Source organism: Lagenorhynchus albirostris, chromosome 8 (genome assembly GCF_949774975.1).
Source record: "Lagenorhynchus albirostris chromosome 8, mLagAlb1.1, whole genome shotgun sequence".
In the NCBI taxonomy this organism is placed as follows: Eukaryota; Metazoa; Chordata; class Mammalia; order Artiodactyla; family Delphinidae; genus Lagenorhynchus; species Lagenorhynchus albirostris.
This window is the reverse complement of record NC_083102.1, coordinates 71,033,048-71,060,231: the sequence shown is the minus strand read 5'-3', so window position 1 is coordinate 71,060,231 and position 27,184 is coordinate 71,033,048. Positions and strand designations below refer to the sequence as shown.

Genomic DNA, 27,184 nt, shown 5'->3' with positions numbered 1-27,184 from the left:
AGTGGTTAAGAATCCACCTGCCAATGCAGGGGACACAGGTTCGAGCTCTGGTTCCGGGAAGATCCCACATGTCCCGGAGCAACTAAGCCTGTGCACCACACTACTGAGCCTGTGCTCTAGAGGCCACGAGCCACAACTACTGAGCCCACATGCCACAATTACTGAAGCCCAAGGGCCTAGAGCCCATGCTCTGCAACAAAAGAAGCCACAGCAGTGAGAAGCCCACACACCCCCAACGAAGGGTGGCCCCCACTCGCCACAACTAGAGAAAGCCCGTGTGCAGCAATGAAGACCCAATGCAGCCAAAAATAAATAATAAATAAAATAAATATAAAAAAGTCTTAAAAATGACTAGTTCTATATTAGTAATAACAAACACTAGAAACTAAACTCTTAAATTGTAACATTTCCAAAGAGATCCTTTAAAGGTAAATATGGGGCTTCCCTGGTGGTGCAGTGGTTGAGAGTCCGTCTGCCAATGCAGGGGACACGGGTTCGTGCCCCAGTCTGGGAAGATCCCACATGCCGCGGAGTGGCTGGGCCCGTGAGCCATGGCCACTGAGCCTGCGCGTCCGGAGCCTGTGCTCCCCAACGGGAGAGGCCACAACAGTGAGAGGCCCGCGTGCCGCAAAAAAAAAAACAAACAAAAAAAAGTAAATATGACACTACTTAATTTCCAAAGAGGTAGTTAAGGAGGCTTAGTATCAGATTTATAAAGATGCTGTGAATATATTTTGTGAATCATGATTTGGGGACTAAATTTGCAGAATCCAGACAAAAGAATATTCAAAATTACAGAATAAATTACCTTAAAACTGATGCTCATTGTCTGATCTTAATGGCTGTTTAGAATTTTCAGAATCAGTAAGGAACCCCCAAACTCATTTTTTTTTCCTAATGGATTTAACCCTACCCAGGGTCACCTACAAATTTATTCTGGAGTTTATTGAAGTCTTCCATTTGTTTTAATAAATATAATTATACAAAAGTCCTGGACATATTTATTTAATATTTTTAAAAGGAGACTAGGATGTCAAGGGTATTTTCTCTGTTTCATTTCATTAACATAAATCACTCTGGTTAAGATGAAACTCCCTACACATGAACTGCATTAAAGCAACTCTACCCCTTCGGAGGAAAGTCTGAGTCAGGCCAGCTCAGGGACTTGCCTCAGTCCTGGTTTTGAACACGTTCACAAACAGGTGCAGACCCTTCACACCAAAACCAATAGAAAAGTGTGTGTTCCCCATGCAAACACTGATTGCTCGCCCCACCCGCACTTTGTTTTGTTTGAATTGACTTTATGTTCCCTTGATGAATCCTGTTTATTTAGAAAAAAAGTCTGCCTTAACATACACTGGAAAGAGAGAAAAAAATCCTTTACTTTGATCTCCTTGGCACGTGCCCTAGGATGAAAAAGGTATCCCAGTTGAATTTTTATGTCACGACCATCCTCTGTCAGCGCAGTTTCTCTAAGAAATTCTCCACCTTTGTAGAGTTTCTCTGCTTCCCATCCCTAGCTAGATTAGCCACTAAATTTATCTGAGGCTCATTACATGATATGTTGTACATTGTTTCATTCTAAATAATGGCAATACAAGGCATTAGGCTTAAATAAACCAAGGCATATTTACCATCAAACTAAGAAGATTAATTTTCAGAGTCCCTCATTCACATGAACCCTTTCCAAGGCCTTGTACCTATTTAAAATTTTTTTCCTTGGTATTCTTTCTCTGAAAGAGAGTATTCATAATCATAGAAGATTGAATGAGACCCATACACTGAGGTCTGACTCTGAGTAGAAATGATAGCATGCCTGTGTTGTGTGAAATCATCCTTCCCTGGACACCTGCAGAAGCGGGGGCTACTTATAAGGCTTGGAGTAGCATCCCTTTCCCTTATATGTGTTCTCCTACTGCATGGTCAATAGTTTATCCTTTGTTGATTCTCTGTCTCACAGTAACTTTCACTCCCAACTAGGATTGTATACTTCTCCAAGGAAAATGCTGGATACTTCTGCATTTTGCTCCAACAGCAACTAGCCCAGAGTTGAGCCCACAGTAGGTCAGTTACTTGTAAGGCAGCTTTATGCACATCCATACCTATGACAGATACCTCAAGCCCCAAAGGCTGAATTAAGAAACTGATCAGTCTGTCAGAACATAGTTGTGCCATTTTTGCACCCCTCAGCAGCCATGTCAGAAGAGTTGTATCTGGGAATAAGTTTCCAATAAACCTCAGTTTCTATGGTATTTCACCCACAGGCATATACCTGCCTGCCAGAAGGGAAGAAGGCATTGCTGAGTGGCTGGTATATTTCTAAAGATATATATATTTCTAAAATAAGTATAGGGCTCCCCTGGTGGCACAGTGGTTGAGAGTCTGCCTGCCGATGCAGGGGACACGAGTTCATGTCCTGGTCCGGGAGGATCCCACATGCCGCGGAGCGGCTGGGCCCGTGAGCCATGGCCGCTGAGCCTGTGCATCCGGAGCCTGTGCTCCACAACGGGAGAGGCCACAACAGTGAGAGGCCTGCGTACCGCAAAAAAAAAAAAAAATAATAATAATAATAATAAAATAAATTGAGTATATTTCTAAATCCATTCATGTTTGTCTTGGGAATACACTTAGATTCCCATTTTGAATGAATGGTGAGCAAACATCCAAGCTTTTCTTCTAGCCCTGACACTAGCTTCCTGTGTGATCTTCATAAGTACCTTGTCCAATTCATAAGGATGTCTGAGGACAAATAAAACATTACAATAGATGCAGGGCTTTTGAGCTTTGGGAAGAAAGATACTTCTTTAACATTGGGCCCAGGAAATATCTATTGACGATTCATGGAGGAAAGCATTCTGTAGGTTTATTCTAGGGAAAAATTCTTCCCTCAACTGTCATTTTGGGAAGAGAAGTGTCACACTTCTGCCTCTCCCAGAACAAGAAGTACAAGAGTCTGTATTACATGGAACACTGCACATTCCAGCCACACCACAGTTTCCCAAACACATCCCATACTTGGCATATCGGAATCAGGGTCAATTCAGCCAAGGAAAGCTGCATTCTTTTGTTATTCAAGAAAATCATTTTCTCCTTTTTTTGAATCTATTAAACATCACAAAGGTTTGTGTGTCATAATGTTATTAATGACTTCTGAATGTTTTGATATCAATAATTTTTTGGTTTATTCTTGTGTTTTTATTCAGGCGTTTTTCTTTCACTTATATAATTCAACCTACATGGATATCCTAAAGACACTGGTTGAGTACTTAAACATCCAGTAAAACAAAAGAGCATTTTAAGCAAACAGCTAAGGACTTTGCTGATTTATTGCTCTGATAGCCATAATTATCTTTTGAATAAATATGTGATAAGCATAGCTGTGGTTTGATAAAGTTCAGGACATATGTACATCTAGAAATATTATCTTTGGAAACAAAATGACATTGCCACACCATGATACCCCAGGATCCACTCCCAAAGCCACTTTCTTTTTTGACCAGGAAAAGTAATATAGTTTAACTCTTACTGTCTTATTTCAGGGTGTGCTTTCTTACCATGAAAGGTATTTACTTAATTGAAACTCTTCTCTTATTGACATAAAGGCAAACTAATATACGCTCTTCTCCCTCAGCAAAATATAGTCATGAATAACAAATGAGGCTTTAATATTTCTTAAGTCCATAAATGGATTTACCCATAAAACCAATTATATGTTCACACTGCAATTAGTTGCTAATTTTAAGAGTTAAAAAAAAACCAATCCATGTTTTTAATGTGTCATATCTGATCTAGTAAGTTTGGGAGATATGTGCACATATTTAAACTGAAACAAAATACACACAATGACTGTAAAATATCACCAATTTGCTATAATTCTGAATGGCAGTAACGTTACCCTAAGAAAATTCACTGGATGATTTAATAGTGATATCAAAGGAAACTGACCCTCTTTTCCCTTTTCCCTCTCTTGTTGCTTCTGTTTCTCATTCCTTCTTTCTTTGTCTTTATGACCATGTGTTATCTAAGAACCATCTAGATGCAACCAGTGAGAAATGGAGAAGACAGTCTGTAGAATATGGCTCACCCAAGTGCTCAGTTTATCTGATAATGAAATATTATATTATATATTGCACTTGTTTATATTAGATTGATTGCTGGAATCTAAAGGGTAGATATATTTTACTTACTTTTATATTATCATGTTTATTTAATTAATAATGAACTGTCTAAAGTGCCAACTAACTTTGCTCCCTGTGTATCAGGATTTCCCAGACTATGTTCTATGGAATGCTAGTTTCTGTGGTATTTGCAGTTCTTTTGGGGGAGAGAAACTGGGGAAATGGAGAGTTCCATGTTCAAGTAATTTGAGGAAATAATGTGTTAAATAATCTAAGATTTCCTTACTACTGGAATTCTAAAACTCTTTAATATGCTTTTGCAAGTTATCAAGAGGAGATTTTTCACCAAAGGATACTTCTTATTGGTGAGAAATGCATATTATTATCCCCTGTATCTCATGTTTAGCAGAACATAGTGTGGAAAATACTTCTACTGGTATCTCAAATTTAGAGCTATTATTGGACTGTCTTGCTCTCCCACATCTTTGTGTTGCCTGTCTCACTCTACTTAGGCCACCATAACAAAATACCATAGACTGAGTGGTTGAAACAACAGAAACTTATTTTCTCACAATTCTGGAACCTGAAAGTCTGAGGTGAGGGTGCCATCCTGGTTGCATCCTGTAGAGGGTTCTCCTTCCGGCTTGCAGATGGCCACCATCTCGCCATGTGCTCACAGGGCCTTTCCTTGGTACATGCATTCAGGGAGAGAGAGAGAGAAAGCTCTCTGGTGTCTCTTATAAAGACACTAATCTCGTCAGACCAGGGCCCTGCCCTCATGACCTCATTTAACCCTAATTACTTCCCAAAGGGCCAATCTCTAAATACCATCACATTGGGGGTTAGAGCATCAACATATGAATTTGGGGGGGACAAAAGCATTCAGTCAATAACCGTGCCTAATAAAAAAATATATTTTGAATTAGCTGAGTACTCTAAGACTTTTTTTTCTTTTGATCTGAGCAGACATCATGTTCATCACTGACAAAAAAATCTGTCAAGGCCTCCTTAATTTCTCTTAGGAGGTTAAGAAGTGGACGCTCAGTCTTGTTTTCTCAATACTGCTTTCCCTGGGTTCTCCATATGGTTACTTAGGCCCAGACACATCATCCTTGTGGAGCGCTAATGCCCAGTCCAGCCTGTGCATAAGAATACTCAGATAGGAGTACTGGATGAATGGTCCCCAGGATCGTGCATGAGATCAGAACACATTAATGTCAAATTAACATAAATAAGGCAAAAATAGTTGTTTTTACTTCCAAAAGAGCTAAGTCAGATGGTATCACTCATGACTTTCCTACCCAAGACGTGATAAGTAGGGCAGGAAATAGGCCTGAACTCCACGTCCCTTGGCTTTCATAGCATGACCAGATCTCCTTGTCGGAGAGGGCTAAGGCTTGAATAATTATTAATTCGCTAAGATGCATAATCTATCTTTACCAAATGGACCAAAAGCAACAGAGCAGCAGCAAGCTTGCAGAGGACAGAATGCTTGGTGACACTGCAGCCAACCCCTAAGGGGGAGACTTCCTCATTTCTGCTTCTTGGCTTTGAACTGGATTGAGAGCACTTTTGTATAACCCCTTTGTGAGAGATTCTAGAAGCTGGGATTTAATTTTGTAGAGTCTCCTGAGGGGTCTTTATTCCTCAGGGTGTCAGGACAACTCTCACACCACAGGAGGGTTCCTCACTTATTTCCACTTCAAAGGAGCATTAATAATAATCCTCCTTATTACAGAATCCAACCAGACCTTTCTGGTGTGATGATTAATTGGGAGGTGTTACTTTTTTTTTTCTCCAATATATCAGGTGCAATCATTTCAGCCCCTAAAAATAAATGTTCTCTCTGCAAAAAAACAGCAACAAACAAAAATGTTTTGAAAAGTAATCACTTGTTTAAAAAATGGAAATTGGGCTTCTGTGTTGTAAGGAATGTATGGGCATAACGGTGAAATCCAACACTGGTAAATGATCTGACTACCTCAAAGTGAAGTTTTTGCCTTCCTACAGTGGCCTTTAACCCTGCCCTTTCCTCCAATCTGAGAAGAGCTGATGTTGATGGAACATATAATGGCCCCTTTCCTGTGTAGTAAAGTCAGCAATAAAGCTTAGTAATTAAGGGTACCAGGGAGGCCCAGCCCAGCAGGCTAGTGGTGTGGCGAACACTTTTAGAACTTCAAACAATATCAAAGTCACTAAGAAGCGGGCCTAGCTCCGTTCTGGTTTGAATTAAGCCTCACTTCCACACGCACTTTTCAAATCCAAGCTCAAACAAGAAAGCCAAGGCCTTCTGGATTTCATTAGAGCCAATTATCTTATCTGTTTCATCTCAGACCTGACCCTAAGGCTGGCAAACAGCTATTCAGTGCATTTGTGTGGTTGTTTGAGAAAGCCTCCAGTCAGCCAATGGCCCGAGGACCTGCTAATTAAAACACCGTTGCCCCCTGCCTCTAGTGATTAAATATTTTCAAGCTTTTGTAAATAATTTTTCCATTCTTTGCCCCAAGCCTCAAAGGTCCAATACATGCAGTAATTTATTTAGTTTGTCAGAGAAGACTGTTGGAAATAGGGTCATAATGGAACCTTTGGAGACTTTTATATGTCTTGGTACTTCTGAAAGTGACAGTTTATAAACCAGCCAAATGTGTACACTGTTCTGATGTAATTATGGCCTAATGGCCTTTCTCCTTTTGAAGTGATATAGTGTATAACAGGCTTACATTTTGTCAATAATCATATTTCCTCAAATGTCAACATGATATCTAGCATTGGAATTTAATGAGATCATTTAAGTCCTAGAAATTGTATCAAGGTACACTGCCTTCAAGCTTCTTGCCTGAGGGTGGGTCACAGTCAGGAAGACTAGCTTGGGAAGACTAATCGAATTCTTGCTTGCTCTTTGTGGCAAGGACCTGCTAGAGAACACTGAATTCTTTCCAGAGCCAACTTCTGAGAAATCAGTGAGTGATACGATGATGCCACTTCAGAGAAGAAAACATTCAGGGAGAACATTTAGAATTAAAATCATTAGATTAATAACTTTTTCCAGACCTAATTTATATTCAGAGTGATCTGAGAACTTCAGAATGATACTTATCTTACAACTGGATTGTGGGGAGGGAGAGGACATTAAGAACTTGCTTTGTAGCTGCGACGTACACTACAGCATACATGGGTTTGCTAAACACCCCAGGAAGCCCACCACGGCCCTCCTAACACATGGACTTCCCTGCCCCCCAAGCTCCTCGGGCGTGACCTGGCCATGCGTGCCAAGGTGCATGTAACGCCAGACTAGCTCCTCCTGGACCAAGACACAGACAGAGCAGTGGGTGAGCATACACAGCAAACACCTCTCTCTTCCCTACTGCCCTGGGTACAGCCATTCAAACTCACAGCTCTTCTGGCCAGCGCAGTCATGTTTTATGGGAGGAAAATAAAAATCCAGGGTTTTGTTTGTTGTTCTTGTTGCTCTTTTTGAAGTATTACAAGAAAAAATGTTGGCAGGCTCATTAGCTGCATCCAGTGTTCACTAACGCACCTATGAAAAAGAGCTATGGGACGGAGCAGCTCTGCTTCTGCTCTTCTTAAAATGACACTTTGGTCTTATCCTAAAGAATAGGCTTTTAATAAAAACATCCACCAAAGGCAAACAATTAAACAATATAGAAAGCACCAGGGGGCAATCTCGTGGTTCAGTAACAGTCTGGAGCCATTCCAAAGCAGAATATGTGGGTATTTTACAAGGAACAATACACTTTTCCAAAGGTATTATAAAACAACAAAATTTTAAAATGGGCCTTCAAACTTGGTACAGGATTTCATGCTCAGCTCTGACAATGGGATGATCTTTTTACATTCTAATTTCTTCAAAAGCATGTTTAGAGAACTGTGTCAAACATTATGTCTATATATCTATATAGAGATATCACTGCTTTTTTAGAAGACACAAAATAGTAATTTGTTTACTTTCAAAAAATTGACACTAGTAAACTAACGAGTGAGTGATCCTTCTTTCATAATTATTATTTTTCATTTGGATCCTGTATTTGATTTATATCAATTGTCATACCCTCAAATAACTAAACTAAGGGCAATATATTTAGCTTCTGACAGACTTCAGTCTTCTAATTTAGAATTTAATCAGATAACTAAACTGAATCAATAAAATAAGACACACCCCAGATTTTATTATTTCTGTCCCTGCCTTTTTCACCTGCCGAGTCACTTGGAAAAATTATATTTATTGCAGAAAAAGGCATCACTGAATAATTTCTGCAAATGTATTTTCAATTTAGAAGTCCTGGAATATGAAAGGGAAGTGATAGTATCAGAAACTTATACAAGGGAGAGGACTTGGGTACACAAAGCAAAGTCAGAGGCCCAATGCGGCAACTTTAACATTTAAGAGACTTCTGAAACTGAAAGCACAGAAGATCAAGCTTTCTTTGGGCTACAAAACTTTTAAATTATAAATCTGTGCCAGCTCCATTCTTAATCTGGATTGTAAATAAACTCCCCTTCACATCTTAGCTTTCACTATTATTCAGTCCATTTCAGTAATTCCAATATTGCTTTAATTGCAAGAAGTTATGAAACAACAAAAAATATACATCCTAGGTGAACCAATATTTTGTTTTCAACTACAACAATATACATCTTTAATACATAAGATAATATGTAGAGGCTATTTTTTGACGGCCATTTCTGCAATTATTTTCGGATGCAAAATATGCCCAAGTTGAGATGCAGATGGATTTAAAATTCTGCTGAGATTGAAAGGTGACTCACTCATCCATCTCCCCCTTCTCCAGCCCACTTTTTTTTACTTTTGGATAAAATGCCTAATTTTTTCTCCAGAGCCTCAGACTGTGTATTCTCAAAACTTTTTTTTTTGGCTGCTCTGCATGGCTTGTGGGATCTTAGTTCCCCAACCAGGAATCAAACCCAAGCCCCCTGCAGTGGAAGCGTGGAGTCCTAACCACTGGACTGCCAGGGAATTCCCCTCCCACCCACTTTTTAAATTGCAAAATATGAATTATAATGGCAAGAATGTTACTTTGCTGAGCCTTTCCCATTAGGAGTTACGCAGTCTATAAGCCTGCTGACCTCTGTACGGCTTCACAACAGGGCTGATCTTTGGAGTAGAAGATGTTTAGACAACAAATACCCAGAACTGGGGCGCCCATAAGAAAGATGGACAGATTTATAAGAGTTACAAGGACAAGTCCTCACCCTTCTATAAAAGTGCCAGAGGAGTTTAAATGTCTATATAAATGGGAACAAATGTTGATAAGTTTCATCTACATGACATCAAATCATTGGGATGAAATATGGAAAACTGAATCTATCATTCAGATATCTGATGTCATGCAAAGACCTGGACTACTATCTGAAAGTCCTGCCTACCAGAAAATGGTGTAAGTTTCGGCCCTGAACCTCAAGAGTAATATCTGAACAGACTTCCTATTGAACACAAGTTTCCCAAAGTGGACCCTTTTACTTGGAAAAGTTAATAAGTAAATTTCTATTAGTAAACATTATATTTATCTAGTTCAGAAAAAAGATTACAAATTTACATTTATGGTATATTAAAACAAAGTTCTATCTCTTTTTTCACATTATTTGTCATCTCAAACTTAGTTACAGTAAACTTTAGGTGTGAAATCATGGAAATGGAGGGGAATTATTCAGTTTCAAGATAACACATGAAGAACAAAAGGCATTGAAATTTGGTTAATAAATAGTTGTTTAATGAAATACAGGATAAGTGACTTTTATTTGGCTTTATCTTATCAGTAAATGAAGCATAATCTTAAAATATTCACTAAAACTGTGAAAAAAGTGTGACTCCATAGTTTATTAATTATATTTATCTTCCATTATGGCTATGTCATAATTAACGGCACACCAATTCCATTATTACTAGATGAGATGATTTAAGTTGATGAATTGATCTGAGCTGTTTGACAGTCCAAAAGATCTGCTATTTCTGGCCTAAAATGCTTCACAATAATATTTCGTAGAAAGCTTTCATTTCCTGATATCTCTGAGTATTACACATATGTTGGGAGGATTTTGTGCAAGGCAAGGGTTTTGTAATCCACTGTTCCATCTTGAAAATAAAAACAAATCGTTTCTAGTCACGCAAACTGCTTTCTTCCTTAGAGAGAAGTGCTAAGGAAAAGTTAATAGAACATAGCTACTCTTTTAATTAGTCCTTATTATTTGGAAAACTGTATAATTGCTACACGAATTCCTGGAAATTTCTGGCTTTAAAACTGTCCTAAGTCAGAAGGGAAAAATGTCTTAAAATTTTTACAGTTGATCTGACCTTTTAAAATAATAATAAAAACTATGCCTTGCATTTGAACTATTTTAAATAGTTCTTCACAGAAGATAATATAATTCACATTTCAAAACTTCAAGCACTTCAAGATACTTCCTGGACTTTTTACCTGAGTTCTATACTGTCTAATAATATCATATCTCTTTGATGCTCAGCTCAAAAATGAAGTTTGCAAGTGTCCCAAGGAAGACAGGTGTGCATAAGATCAATTTACTCCCAGGGTCAAAGAGCAAAATTCTAAGGGTATCTAGAGACACACACCTATAGAAATTGTAATTTTTTGATGAAAATTGGTACAATATGTTGCACAGATGAAAGAGAAAAAATTATTCTTAAACTATACTTATTGCTGAGACTAAAGAGCAGATAGAGCTGACAGCTTTCTAAAAGTTATTCCTACGGATCTTTTTCTTCTGACCTATTCTGATAAAACTTCTTGAAACATCTCTACATGCTGAATATAAAGAACAGAATCTGGACAATGAATTAAACTGTAGATCACTCCAGCAGTAATTTCATATGTATTGCTCTTCATTGAAATAAAATATCAATAGATGAAAATCATTACTGCTTTGTTCCCAAGATTGATTGACAAGTTTGGATTTGAAGCCCACATCTTCTTTATTAGCCAAGTCTTTCACAAAGAGAAAATGTGGGCTTGATTTGTGAGCTATGATAAATGGTCTGAGAAAGATGGTAGTAGGGCCAATTTGATATGTACAGTATTTCATATTGGCAAATTGCTTCAAGAAATTCCACCCTCTTTCCCAAAATGTCTTCAACATCCTTGGGAAAATACATACTATCATGAGCATAATATATTAGGTTGTCATTAACAATTGAAAATCCATTTCAAGACTGGGAAGCATCAACCACAGTTCTTATAGACAAAACAAGACCCCAAATCATTTTGCAGTATTGAGTATGATTTTTAGATGACAACAAATCATTCTTTATTTGAAAATTGGAGCTAAGCATTCATTTATCAGTCTATGTTCTATTAAAATTTAATTTGGGTTTTCTCAAGTTCAATCGCATACCCATTCCAAAAAAATCTAAATGTGTACATAATAAAAAAAAATTTGTTTTAACAAAAAAGGAAAAAATATATTTTCCATTGTAAACAGTCTCGTTATCAAAAGGAAGAAAAATTATAGGGGTGTTATTTGATAGGCTTAATGTGGCACATGAGGAAAGGCACAAAGAGAAGTGGCTTGGAATTATTATATGATACAAGGGTAGTGAGAATCAGGGAGTAATTTTCAATTTTAAAATAGTATTACCAATTTAGATGTCGAAGATAAATGCTGGATAGACTAAAATGCACTGGCAAAGAATTTCTCACTTTATTATTGTTTTGTTACCCCTACTCTTGACAGAGGAACTACAGTTTATAGCTCAGGGCCAAAGGAGTACTGTCTCTACACTCACACTTTTTGCCACCCAGTCCCTGATCACCGTTAACCAGCTATGTGACATCAGGTAACCAACCTACTGAACTCAAGGGAGGCTTGGTATCCTCATCTGGAAACTGGGAGCACTTAATTCAACAACTTGTAAAGATGAAAAGAAATGAGCAACTATCAAGTCCTCAATGAATTTCTATATTACTATGATATTATTATCATTATATTATGTTATTATTTTTATAATAGTTTTACTTTACATTCTCTTACCATGAAATTTCACTAAAATATGATAAAAATAAGAATAACCATAAAAATATGTACTTAGTTGTCATTACCGAGAGAACATAAATATTTACTATGATCCCATCTCATTTCTCAGACAGAATTAAGCAACCTCTAAATTTCAGACTATGCATATGCCAAGACTATTTAGAAGTCAGTGCTCTAAAATTAGTTATAACAACAATGATATGTTTGATAAAAAAGAAAATAAAATATTGTACTTATTTATGTTCACTGCCCAAAATTATCTACTATCATTCCATGGTAAATTCAACCACTCTAAGAAAACTCCAAGCTAACCATTACTGACTAGTTGTCTGAGGAGTAGCTGCTCTATGAATATGACAATTAAGGGTTCTATTCTCTGCTCTCAAGTTAAATGTATATGTTTCTATTTTTGCCACAAACAGGAGAAGTCATAGGAAGCTCTATTTTAAAGATGCTGTATCTACAATAGAATTGACAGTGTGACAGATGAACTGAGAATAGATGTTATCTAGTCAAATTTCCAGTCACAGTTTTGTATCAATGGATTTTAAATTTGCTTATATCATTAAAGCAAACAGGTATAAACCAAAGACAACGGAAAGAGATATATGCTGTTTGGGCTCTTTGTATATGTCCAACTGATTCAGCTGCTTTGACTTTGTAATAAATATGCTAATTTTTAAACATTCTATTGGTTATATGGTCAAAGTATTTTAGCAAAGGCTACATTTGCAAGCACAAAAACATTTTGATTAAAGAGATACTTCATAAATCAATGAAAAGAAAAAACAACTAGTTTACAGTAGAAATAACAACACTTTTTTTTTTTTTTTTGCGGTACGCGGGCCTCTCACTGCTGTGGCCTCTCCCGCTGCGGAGCACAGGCTCCGGACATGCAGGCCCAGTGGCCATGGCTCACGGACCCAGCCGCTCCACGGCCCGTGGGATCCTCCCGGACCTGGGCATGAACCCGTGTCCCCTGCATCGGCAGGCGGACTCTCAACCACTGCGCCACCAGGGAAGCCCACAACACATATTTTGACTAGATATTTATTTTCTAGACTAGATAACTTGCTCAAATCCTCTTTTTCAGTTGGCATACTGACAACCTTGGTGAAACAGAATCATTCTGTTTAGAAGTTTTCCCCGAGAGGTGAACATGCCCAAAGACCTGATATTTACAGACCATTTGTATTTGGAAATCCTTACCATTAACAAATATTAATTATGGTAGCTACAGACTATAAGCACGTTAGCCTGGAGAGCAGTAATTTTTTAAAAATCACAACTTGTTTGCATCTAAGGAACCCAGATCAACAGCTCTAAGCCAATCTCTTAGCTTGTTTTCAGTGTGTGCCAAATGAGTCATTTATTATTTCATCAATACCTTCCAACTGTAAAGGGCTTATACCTATTTTTTGAAATTAAAAATCCAGAGATCATCATTCATTCATTTATTTATCTATCCAATAAAACATGAATAATTTGAAGAACTACTAATATTTTATTTCTACAGTGGAAATTGCTACTCTCTTTTTAAAACACGTGGTGATGTTTTCCTCATTAGATTCAATTAGAAGCATGAGATACATATTATCTTGCCCACTATGAACAGACTACTAATACTGTTAAAATTACCATACTACCCAAGGTAATCTATAGACTCAGTGCAATTCCTATCAAAATACCAATGGCATTTTTCACAGAACTAGAAAAAATAAACTCAAAATTTGTATGGAAACCCAAAGAGGCTGAACATCCTAAAAAATCTTGAGAAAGAAGAACAGAGCTTGAGGAATCACTCTCCTTGACTTCAGACTATTATAAAAGCTACAGCAATCAAAACATTATGGCACTGGCACAAAAACAGACACATAGATAAATGGAACAGAATAGAGAGCCCAGAAATAAACCCAAACATTTACGGTCAATTAACCTATGACAAAGGAAGCCAGAATATACAATGGAGAAAAGACAGTCTCTTCAATAAGTGGTGCTGGGAAAACTGGACAGCTACATGTAAAAGAACGAGATTAGAACATTCTCTAATATCATATACAAAAATAAACTCAAAATGGATTAAAGACCTAAATGTAAGACCATAAAATTCCTAGAGGAAAACATAGGCAGAATACGCTTTGACAGAAATCATAGCAATATATACTTTTTGGATCTGTCTCCTAAAGCAAAGGAAATAAAAGCAAAAATAAACAAAAGGGACCTAATTAAACTTAAAAACTTTTGCAAAGCAAAGGAAACCATTGACAAAATGAAAAGACAACTAACTGAATGGGAGAAAATATTTGCAAATGATATGACCAATAAGGAGTTAATATCCAACACATATAAATAGTTCATACAACTCAACATCAGAAAACTAAATAACCTGACTAAAAAATGGACAAAAGAACTGAATAGACATTTTTCCAAAGAGGACATGCAGATGGCCAACAAACACATGCAAAGATGCTCAACATCGCTAATCATCAGAGAAATACAAATGAAAACCACAATGAGATATCAGCTCACACCGGTCAGAATGGCTATCATCAGAAAACACAAATAACAAATGTTGGCAAGGATGTGGAGAAAAGGGCACTCGCACACACTGTTGGTGGGAATGTAAATTAGTGCACCCAATGTGGAAAAGAGCATGAAGGTTCTCAAAAATTAAAAATACAACTACCATATGACCCAGAAATTTCACTCTGGGGTACACATCCCAAAACAACCAAAAACACTAATTCGAAAAGATATAGGCACCCCAATGCTCACAGCAGCATTATTTACAGCTGCCAAGATACGGAAGCAACCTAAGGGTCCATCAACAGATGAATGGATAAAGAAGATGTAGGGGGTGTGTGTGTGTGTCTGTGTGTGTGTGTGTGTGTGTGTATGCACACAATGGAATACTACTGAGCCATAGAAAAGAATAAAGTTTTGTCATTTGCAGCAACATGGATGGACTTGTAGGGCATTATGCTAGGTGAAATAAGACAGACAGAGAAAGACAAATATTGTATGATATCACTTATATGAAAAAGCTAAAAAAATACAACAAACTAGTGAATATAACAAAAAAGAAGCAGACTCACAGATACAGAGAACAAACTAGTACTTACCAGTGGAGAGAGGGAAGGGGGGCAATTTAGAGGTAGGGGATTAAGAGGTACAGACTATTATGTACAAAATAAGCTACAATGATATATTGTATAACATAGGGAATATAGCCAGCATTTTATAATAACTATAAATAGAGTGTAACCTTTAAAAATTGTGAATCACTATACTGTACACCTGTAACATGTAATATTGTACAAAAAATAAATTCTCTTATATAAATAACCACTTTAACATCTACAGAACTCTTAAAGAATTAATCTTTAGAAAAAATGTGTCCAGCACTCATCTAGGGATTATGGATAAGACAGAACCATTGGAACAATATTTTGAAGTGACTGGAACAGAAGCTGCTAAGCAGGCATTTAGCAAATTTGTTGAATGAAGAGAAGACATTTGAAATTGTTATAAGCAAATGAATGGGTGTTCAGAGTTCTTTGTGAAGCATGCTCCTTGAGGGACCAAGGGATAGGATTCATGCAGGTCCCTCACGGGTTTCCAATGCTTCTACTGTAGTGTATTACTCCCCCTTTCTTCTCTGATTTATTTATTTATTAACTGTTTCATTCAGCCAGTATTACTTAATAGCTCTTCTCTGCCATGCTGTGTACTAGGCATTTGTGATTTAGGTTTGGGGTAGAAGGCCTTATGTTTCAGTATAAGTTCACTATGCTTTATCACACCTTAGCCTTTTAAGTCATGAACAGTAGAAAAGAGTAGCAGTGTGGTGGTATAGAAAGAGCATAGATTTTTTTTTGTTTTTTTGCAGTATGCGCGCCTCTCACTGTTGTGGCCTCTCCTGTTGTGGAGCACAGGCTCCGGACACGCAGGCTCAGTGGCCATGGCTCACGGGCCTAGCCACTCCGCGGCACGTGGGACCTTCCCGGACCGGGGCACGAACCCGTGTCCCCTGCATCGGCAGGTGGACTCTCAACCACTGCGCCACCAGGGAAGCCCTACAGCATAGATTTTAGAGCCACATCATGGCCCTTCCATATAGTAGTTCTGTGGCTTATACAAACCACTTAAGAAATAGCCATGATGTCTATAAAATTTATAATCTAGAACTGGCATGTAAGACCTTAATACAAATACCCATAATTATTTAATAAAATGATAACCTTAGAAATATATTTTAGGTGAACATAGAAGATATTTGAAATTATTTGAAGATTTTAAAAACTCCTGAGAAAAATCTGAATCATAACCTTCAATTATTTCAGAGATGAATGATAACTACAGGGAAGAAACAACTAATTATCTGAACTAATTTAGATATTCTCTTATATTTTTAAAACTATGTTTAAAACTTATAGCAAACATGAAAATGTTTGGTTTGCCTGCAATTTTCTTCTTGCCACATAAAAAAACACATAATAGAGACCACAAAGGCAATATATATGCAAATTTAAAATTAGCAGCCATCTTATATCCTATTATAAATGGAGTTTCAGAGAGGTTTTCCTTACAAAGATACTTATCATAGTCCAGAAACAATTAAAAATTAAGAAAAAAGAAAAGGTACCAGTTACTTTTCTCCCAACCTCTGTATTCTGCACCCACACACAGATGCCAGAAAGAGCTTTAGTTTCAATACTTAGAAAAAGGATTATATTAAGAAGGATATGCTTATAAATTAATACTACATTAAAAATTATTTGGGAGTCTATTGCACTAGAGCCCCAAATTAGAAAGAAATTTATATATTTAGCTGGGCACTCTTTGCCTGCAAAAGACTTTATGAAGTATAATCTGTATACCTGCCACGCAATCCCACCCTCACTCTCTTGAGCCCACAGAGCAAGGTCATTTTATGGCTCCATGCTTTTCACACCACAGTCTATTCTCTCTGCCTAGTATGAAACCCCCTACTCCAATTCTTTTACCCCTTAAAAACTCCCACTCATCTTTGAATGCACAGGTTGAACAATACTTGATGAAGCCTTTCCCGAAACCCTTCAGGAAGAATTCATCATTTTATCCTCTCTATGTCTAAGGACATCTGTTCGCTAGAACAATAAGTATCACTTCTATTATGTTCCCTGAGAGCAAACTGGCTCTAAATTCCAAGTGCTCGCCATTGTTCCTGGCACATACTGAGTGTTCAATGAGTATTTTTTGAATGAAAGACTTACCTTCTTGATTCCTCCTTAAAAAGTTTACAAGTATTTCTAGTTATACACGTTGAGCAGCAAGCAGACATGGTATAGTATAGTTAAAAACTGACAGAATTATTATAGTTTAAATCTGGTTCTTAAATAACTATGAACATTAAAAGTCACAATTTTACATTTCTGCAGCCTAGCTGAATAATGCTGCTTCTCCTCTAATTAAGCCTGGATATGGTGACCACACTGGGAAGTTTAAAAACGTTTTCTAAAATAAAGTGTCCACATTCCAGGCAAAGAGAAGGTGCCATTCTTGGGGATGTTCAAACACTTTCAGGAGCACTTGACTCACTTAACCATTTCAGTAAAAAATCAATAGTGTACACTTAATACCTGTTTTCACATTATTTAATGTAATTGTTGTGTTCAAAGGGGTTCTTTTTAAAAAATCTCATCTACCATTAACTTTGTCATGAGAGAACAAACAGATACAAAATATTAATTATCCTTCCCTGCTGTGAATGCATAATGCATTCTTATGTAAAGCAACAGTACCACAAATAGTATTGTGATAATAAAAAACTAGTAATTCTATGTTGCAGACCAATGACTATGATCATATGCTATGGTAAAGTTGAGAACTTAATGTGTGTATCATGTAAGTTACTAAGTCAACTTGGTAAACAGACAAATAAATTCATATGTGAGATAATGTAAAAATCTATTATCCCATTAGAGTTCCTTTAAAACATTAATAATGTTTTGTTAAGTTGCAAAAAGAATTCATAATATTGAAACCCCTATAGTTTCTTAATATAATTGTTTACTTTTACTGCTAATTAACGCAAGATATCTTCATAGACAACCCAAGTCAAAATAAATAAACTTATTTCACCTATTTTTCCTATAAATAGTAAAGATACATGTACTATAGAACATGTACATTTTTTTCAAAGTACAAATCTGAAATATGAGTAGAATTTTCCTCAAATATCAAGACAATATATTTATTTTAATGTATATTCTTAAAAATAGCAATTTTCTATCATTTTTCTTGGGCCTGTTTTCAAATGAGAAATGACTCTCAAAGGAGAAATTGAAGTATGAATGATACACAGGACAAGAGAAACCCATCAAAACTTTACTGATTAAAAAATTTTCTTATCTATTTCAGATGCGTTGTCAACAGGATTTTTCCCTTGGGAGTTTATAATTGGTAAATTAGCCAAAGAAAAGAATGCTTCAAAAATTTCTTATCATGCAGTTGTTTGCTTTTGCTTCAAATGAACAAAACATCCAAAATTCATGCAGTACCAATAGGTTAAAATCTCCTAAAATCTTGCAAGTGAGGCACATATTGACATAATCTGCTATTTCCCTTAAAACATAGACCTTTCCAAACACTGAACAAAATTTTAATTCCAGAGAATAAATGCCTTAAAAAACTATATCCAAAACAACAACTTTTAATTTATTGTATTTCTTGTTTCAACTAATTTTTAGAGCTCTTTAGAAAAATAGTAGCAATGTGTATATATTAATATACACTTTAATTACTGCCTACATTTTCTAAAGAAACTGGCAACAACCAATTAATCAGTTGGTGTTTTAATGTGAGAGGGAAAATACACATACTATGATAGGGAAAAGCCATTTACTTAACCATGAAATGAGACTGCCTAGGCCAATGTTCCTTGGAACTAAGAATGCCAAGTGGTGCTATGTGTAAAAATATGTGCAAAAAATTCTTTAGTCCAGTGAAGTTTGCGAAACGTCTGTTCAAAAAAGTTAAATAGGTAGTGAAGGAATTCCCAGAGCGGTTAATATGCTAATGTCCATTCTAAATCACATCATATGTCATAATAGGCAGAATTTTCCAGACTACTGAATAATAAAATCTTTTTTTCCCTTTTTTTTTTTGTAGAAAGAGGGGAACATTCCTGGCCATTGATTACAACTAGGTCTTGATGTACCTTTTTTTGATACACATACTCCTTAAGTGGCTTTGTAGCAATATTCAGGTCCCTCAAACCAAACATTTTTTGGAGCTTTAATAGAATGACTCCTTTAGCTACTTTACCTTAGTTAGAAATTTACATTTCTCTTTTACATTTGGTGTTGTTTCATTTGTTTTCTAATTTTCCACTTTCAGAGAAAGAAGTACCAACCTGAACGCTTCAAGGTACTCAGTATCTCCCATGGGGGGATCAAGGCCACCTGTCCAGGCAATATTTATATTGTATCCTTCTCCAAGGCCTGTTCCAACCTAGGAAGAGAAAAACCACACCACAGTGGGTAGAGAAGAGCACAGGGAAGAAGCAAGAAGAGAGGAAAACAAACACATGTGAGCTCTTGAAATAAACATCAAACAACATGTCAAATCAGCCCAACTTTGCTTGACAACCAGTGCTCTGGGTTATGCACTTGTTCTGCACTGGTTCTTGGTCCCGTGGGACAATTCAGTAATCTCGTGTAATTTAAAACACCAGCAAAGGACAAGAAAATTAGGGGTAATCATGCAATGCAATTACCTGAAAGATACAAATAAAAGTGGGGCTCTAAAGAAATAAACCGAACCTCATTTGGGGCTCCACTGCCAGGGAAAAAGTTCCCTTCATCATAGCGATGGAGTGAAATATACAGGATGCTGGGGTCAGCATAAAAGGCCTGCTGTGTACCATTTCCATGGTGAACATCCTACAGGGGAAAAAAAAAAAACCAGATGACAAATACAGTCGTGTCTCACTCTGTGTGGAGACAACTTTTCTAATTTCTAGTTCCCTGTCTTTCTACCCCACCCTCCTTCTCATTTGCTGTCTTGTATGTCCCTCTTTCTTTCTCCTGTTCAGCTTGCTTCCACACCACCCCCTTTACTTCCTGAACTTTCAGGCAAATTACCCTTTAATGCACTCATTTTTTAAACTGGCTTCTAAAAATCAGGAAACCACAGCAAACATGCCCTGGAGACTCCAGATGAGCAGTCATTGAGAAAGCCCAGTCCTTTGGTACAATTAGATATTTATACACCGGCCCTTTGTACTCTTTGCTTCAGTGATGGAATCTCGCATCCTGTTTTATGGAGAAATTTTATGACTTATTAACTGCCAACAGTTCATAACCCCTTAGGCTTAATTAACTAGCCTCATTGGCCTCTGCGGAAAGACTAATGTTTAAACTACAAACTAGTATTTTGCAGAAGGATCTATGGCTTACAGAGCATTTTCGCAATTCTTGACAGAACACTAAACATACGTGTATGCATTGATTTGCCAAGTCCCACCATTAAGGTCAAAGGCTTTGCAACCAGCTGAGTAAATTGGCTTTCTTGAAGCGTTCAATTCAGTTAGCAGTCCCTCAGCAGTTAGAATGACTTCAAAAGAGATGCCAGATGCAAAAAGGACTTCATACTTTATTTTGGTAAAATCGTGAAGGCAAGAGTCAAAGACACAGGAGCGTGAGCTCATTAGCTATTAAATCATTTGGGCCAAAGCAGAAAGATGGCATGGGCCTTTATGCAATCTTGTCCAATCTGCCTAATTTTAATATTATATTATGGCTCTCTTCCCAGCCTCCTTCTTCCTATTTTTTCTTTCTCCACACCACTCCCCCTTCCCACAGGAAAAAAAAGGGGCCTGTTTCATTAAAATGAAAGAAAAAAAATTCTTAGGACATTTGTATTTGATAATGATTCAAGACTTAATAGTTCTTTTTTTCTAATTGTTTTATGATATAAACATGCTGGAATTGATAAAAGATATAGGAAAAATAAAACCAATAGCATTTTTAAAAACATCCTTACTAAAAGACCCCAAGTGTCAAGAGTCTCAGTTAATATGGTTCCTAATAGCTTCTGACCAAGATAAAATAAATGACTCATAAAAGTGAATAACCTATATGTTTGTATTTAATATAATATTACTGCTACATGTGTAACATTTATAGTTTCAGGTTCTGTTATAAAAAACTATTGGTCACTTGTAACTACTTACTTACACTGTATTTTATATCAGTAAGAATCACACTATTTTCAACAATGATTCCTACAATTTTTGAGTCAGGTACCATGCTAAATATCTTACATAGATTATTTAACATTTATATGAGGTATATGATATTATCGCTGATTTAAAAGGTAAATAGACTGAGACTTGGAGAGCTTCAGTTATTTTTCAAGACAGCGTCTTGAATCCACTTCTCACTCCAAAGGCCAAACTCGTAACCATTATGCTGTTAACTTACACTTACATTCATTATCTCTTTGATCTTCTTAGCAAACCTAAGAAGTGAGACTGGTGGTCATTATTGCTCCTTATTGAGGTTTATATAACTTGTCTCCACTTCAACCTCCAGCCCAGAACTCCCTCACTAGACACCACTGAAACCTCCTTTTGGTGGGTTCTAAAAGCAGTGAGCTTGCTATCCACAGTGTAGACATACACTAATCTTCCCCCCTTTTACATAGTACATATATCCAAAATCAACTAAGGAATCATAAAATATTTAGAAAGAAAGGCATCTTTCCAGAAACTTGTACTGACTAAAGGCATACACACACATCAGGAAAAAAAATAGCTTACTGAAAAATATATATATTAATTCCTGGATTTCTGAACGTTTAAAGGAAAGGAAGGAGGAAATAGCAAACCTTGTCCTTTATGAGAACAAAAATGATACAATTTAACCCACAATGTCTTGAATTTGCTACTGGATACCTAGAGGATGGACAAACAAAATATTTTGAAAAATAACAGTGATAGAATGTTTGCATTGCTACTACAGGATAGAATTTTTAGTCAGCGTTGTAAGAAAAATTTTTCGCTGGGCCTAGATACATCCACAGTTTGCAAACCAGAAAAATATTGCCTTGATGTTGTAAAGGTTTATCTAAGAAGGTCAAATAAAAGATCATTTGTCTTAGATATAAAATAATATGTTCTTCAAAAATGTGTTGGGTGCTTATTGTTGCACAAATTTCAGAATAAGAAATATACTCTTGCCCACAGCACAATAAGGTTTCAACAGACATTATTCATTAAAATTCACAAACCCATTCTAAAAATACTTGCATAATTCTTGATTCCATATTTATATTCACAAAGCATTTAGAGATAAAGGTAAGTCCAAATGTGCCTTTTGTTTTGGGCAACAACTTATAATCTTGAGAGTATTTTTCCAGTTTCTCTGAAAATATAAATGCAAACTACTTACTGGTCAGATATGATCTGAGGATTTTTTCTCCACAGCAACAAATATATACTAGATCAATATAAGACAATTATTGGTGATTATGAGGACTTACTATAGTAAGGAAATGAACCAAATCATGAACAGCCTCAAAACAGATCTTGTATCTAAGATTTGCTGGGAAATACTGAAAAATAATTTCGCTATTTTACTGGTTAATGACATACTGTGAAAATGTATCCTATACAAGGATTTAGAGCCAACATGTTTTCACTACAATGTTAAAATAGCTCTGAATAAATTATATATTCTATCAACTAACGTTATCACTTATAATTATTTAGTACGGGCACTTGCGACAATCCTTTGGTCAAGTTTGGTGCTTGACCAAAAATGGAATTGCCTAAAATCTATGGACATTTGAAGTGTCTTTTTTTTTTTTTTAATGAAAATAGCCTAAAATATATTATTTTCGACTGAAGGTCACATTACATAAAAGCTACCTGAGTCATTCAGGCAAATCCTACTTCTAGGACAGGTTCACGCCCTGAACACAACGGCCAGTCTCTTGCAAGCTGAGAAGCAGGTGCACCTGCTCTCTTTCCTCACCAATCTGCGTATCTTTGGAATCTTCCCCAGAAGGAGAACTGGAATGAATAAGCTCCACAGATCAACTAGAATCATTCCTGCCTAAAATACTCAACGCCTCTGATATTTGGCTGTGGCTTCAAATAGGGGGTGAATTAGAGCTCTCTGTTACTAGGCATCTAAAAAATGTGGAATCTAGCTGCTCAAACAATGGAGTACCTCTGCCTTCTGTTGGCCTAGGAATTGATGGAGCTGGTTCATACCATTTAGCTAAAGTTAGTGACTTTGTATATGCAGGAATGAAGTTCTTCTGCCGCTGAAGAACCTTCACTTTTCCTCTGCTAACTTGCAGAACAGACCTGTCAGCCAGGGAGAACGGATGTCTCAGCGCCACGTGGCACTTTAAAACTTCCTTCTCAGCAGCTGGAAGAAACAGGGGAATTTCCTCAAAGTATCCCTGCAGCTGCAGAATTTGGAAGACTTGAAAGTAAGAATATGCGGGCTGGTGGTGATCTCAGAGGCAACCCTTTGGACAGAACTTCATATGTTTAGAGAATATAAAACAAAAACTTCTCTTTTACTATAGCCTGTTGGGAAATCAGTATCCTTTACGTGGGATAATGGAGCAAATTCATAATCAAAGGCCAGTAAGCTTACAGGACACTCCTAATAGCTACCAAGCAACTTAATTTATAAATCATATCAAATTACATCCAACAAACTTTTATTCTTATATTCATGTACAAAAACAAAACCTTACACACAAATCCTCTGAGGTACAAAATATTCATCTATCACAAGCCAGGCATTTTAGCCTTCAAGTCTCTTGTACAATTCATTGCTTTAGAGTTTGGATGTCACAAATGTGCTTTTAAAGAGCCTCTTAACAGTTATTATCTTCATAGTAGAGGAGATTCCTCAGAAAGTAATACTAAAAAATTCTTAAGGATAGGGTGACAGTTTAACAATCTCCTTCCTGAATAATTGTGACAAACTTAGAAAGCATAGAAAAATTTTCCCACAATCCTTGGTCTTCGTCTGCTACCTTTCTTCAAGTTATTTGCTTATCGTTCGAGCAAAACTTAAGAGTTCTAGAAACATATTAAATGTTTTTTAAATTTACCATCTTATGAATCATGCAAGCCAATGAATATTAATTATTTAAAACGTCATTTTGTATATACATGGGAAAATAGGTACTGATGTCCTCCTTTTTGTAAAATTTTAAGACCTTGCTGCTGTAGTATATCTAGGCCTTCAACACATTTCTTTAATGTTGAACTATGACCTATACTGAAACATAAGCATGTTTGGAAAATACATGGGAAGTTGGGTTTCAATACCCTCAGCACCAAAGAACTTGCAGAAAGGCTACACTACAGGATGTGGAAAATAACCATTCCTACCAAACAGTACAAATGGTTATCAGTCTTTCATTCCTTTTATCTTCATTTTAACTTGACTAAGTATTTCTTCACATGGCTTGGTTTGTGCTCTCTCAACCCTTTGGTGTGCCTGCTTAACTGAATCGGAGGGCGGGACAGGGAGGCCACGACTTCCCAATAAGATTTAATTATGAGTGCAGATACGAACAAGATTTAGACTATTAAGGCTTGCACTTCAAAAAAAACTTTTAACATATTTTGCCTTTAAATCTTTTATCACCTGCAAAAATTAATTAAGTGCAGATGTAGCAGGTTAGCTTTGGATGCCAGGGTTCATTTCCTGTCTATGCTTTGTCAGACAACCTATTACACCTCCTCGTGAACTGGAGGCAAACCGAAAACGGGGCTCATAAATCACCAGTCAGCTCTCTTTCGCCCTTTCCTGGGTTGGTCCTTTTGTATGGGGCAGATCTCCAGCTCATTATTCACAAATATACTATAGACAACCTGCCAAGTGTCATCTGCATTTAAACAAACCATTTGTTAAACTAATTATAACTCCATTGTGTAAGAATGCATCATGTTAAAATGCAAGACTAATCTAATGCCTCTGACTTTTAATCACTCAGGGTTCCTGCCGGGAGTCATCCCAAACTGGCATACATGATCTGAGATCTTTTCAGAAAAAATGACATGCTGACTTGTTTTAATAATACCACTGTTGCACAACAAGCAATATGATTGCTAACCAGGGGAAGTGGCCAATTGGTTACCAAAGCAACAGCATTCTTTCCAGCACATCTGACTATTTAAAGTCTATATTCTGCAGGGAAAAGTAAATTCAGGTTCTGTTGGGTTATTTTAACTGTGAAAGTATCAATTCATTCAAGCATCATAAAAGTTGCCCTGATCTGCGCCTTCTTCTCATTAAATTGCAGTTAACACCATGAAAGTGAAACGTGAATGTTTATGGTTTCAGAACTGCAATCCTGAATTTAATGAGTTTCCACATTCAAAGGAAACACACCCTTCAGTTGTTTGCAAGTGCGAAAAGCAAGGCAACCTAACAGAGAAATACAAATACACTCCCTTTTATCTAGAGTCACTGAAAATGCAGCTCTGGCCAGGAATACATACCAGATCTACAATCAATATCTTGCTTATATTTAGTTGGTCTCTCAAGTATTTGGCGGTAATTGCAACTGAATTAAAAAAGCAGAACCCCCTGCGGAATAGAGAAGAACAGAGAAATAAGAAAGCAAATCAGCCAGGAAAACCATTATAAATAATGTTCAGAGCATTTTTTAAAATGCTATATGATCTCTGAAGCCATAAATCTGCTTCTGGGAGTACCTCGCAAGATTTCTCAGTCCATCTGCTAACAATTAGAGGCTTCAGAGACATGCACGGGGCAGGTGACCGCCAGGAACCGTGGCGCTTGGAGATGGGCAACAGTCCCTGGTACTTACATGGCTGTGGATTCTTCAGCGTGATGGCCTGGGGGCCTCACAACAGCAAATCCATTCTGTAAGAACAAGACAGATTTTCATTGATCAGATAGGAGAGGATTGCTTGGATCTCCATGTACTACAGAGCATCAGGCACACACAAAAACACTGAAATCTGTAAGAGGCTTCAGAGCTTGTTTTCTTGCCCCCATTACCACAGAATGAACAGAAACAATACATATGATCACATTTTCTCAGATCATGTCTCAAAAAGAAGGCTCCCACAGAGCCAGGGGAAGAACGGGGATTTGGGAGTTGTACCTAGCTGGCAAATGTGTACATCAGCTGTTATACTAGCATGATTCATTTTCAAGAACAACTTCTTATTTTATGACACCAGCATCCTAGAGAGGGAGAACAAATTCATTTTTGGTGCAGGTTTGGGTCAAAGTTCGGAAAGACCACGGACGATCCAAAGTGAAAATTCTTTAGCTGGATTTCCTCAATGATTATTTCCACTCCAACGTCAGCAAAATGATAAATTTACACTCACACACTCACATACACACAAAAGAAACCCAGAAAGGTGAAAAAGAGAACAATGGAAAGCCCATATTTCTTCCAGTCTATAAATTTAGCTTGGATGACTGCCAAGACTTGCAACTTTATTGGATTCCCTAAGTCAATTTCTAGCCCACGTTCTGGAATTTTATAAAGAATTCCAGGGCTGAGTAGCAATCAGATCTATCCATGATCAAGGAATGCCTTAACCTCCAGATTAGTTGGAATGCATCACGGAAAGCTGAAGTAACTCCAGCATGAAGGCAGGGAACTATAAATCCTTGCAAAGCCAGCATGCTCAGAAAAGCTGGGCTGCTTGACGTGAAAAAAGAAATCATTTATCAGATGGCTCACACCACCTTTCACTTAACTATGATACAAGTAACATGCTCACGACAGAATGTTTCTTTAATATACAATCCTAAAACTTTTGAAATAATTTTAATATACCCCAGGGATATTTTTTCCCAGATCTTACCACAAGCATAAAGATAGTCTCAAGAAAAATAACCTATTCCCAACGGCTGTAAATATACATAAATTTTTCTAGAACATAATGGTAATTAACACACAATGAGTTAATTTGCTATATATTTTGATGGGCATATACATAATGATAATCCCAGAAGCAAATTAGAAGTCAATAA

General features: G+C 36.9%; 1 protein-coding gene across 1 annotated transcript in view; it reads right to left on the bottom strand.

The window, feature by feature from the left end:
- HDAC9 (histone deacetylase 9) overlaps positions 1-27,184 on the bottom strand; it is a 586,393-nt gene that overhangs the window by 186,713 nt on the left and 372,496 nt on the right. Inside the window, exons 18-21 of the mRNA XM_060157126.1 lie at positions 25,998-26,053; positions 25,666-25,753; positions 19,949-20,068; positions 19,540-19,637 (exon numbers count right to left, since the gene is read on the bottom strand). Of these exons, the coding sequence (XP_060013109.1) occupies positions 19,540-19,637; positions 19,949-20,068; positions 25,666-25,753; positions 25,998-26,053 (362 nt within the window). The remainder of the gene's footprint in view (positions 1-19,539; positions 19,638-19,948; positions 20,069-25,665; positions 25,754-25,997; positions 26,054-27,184) is intronic.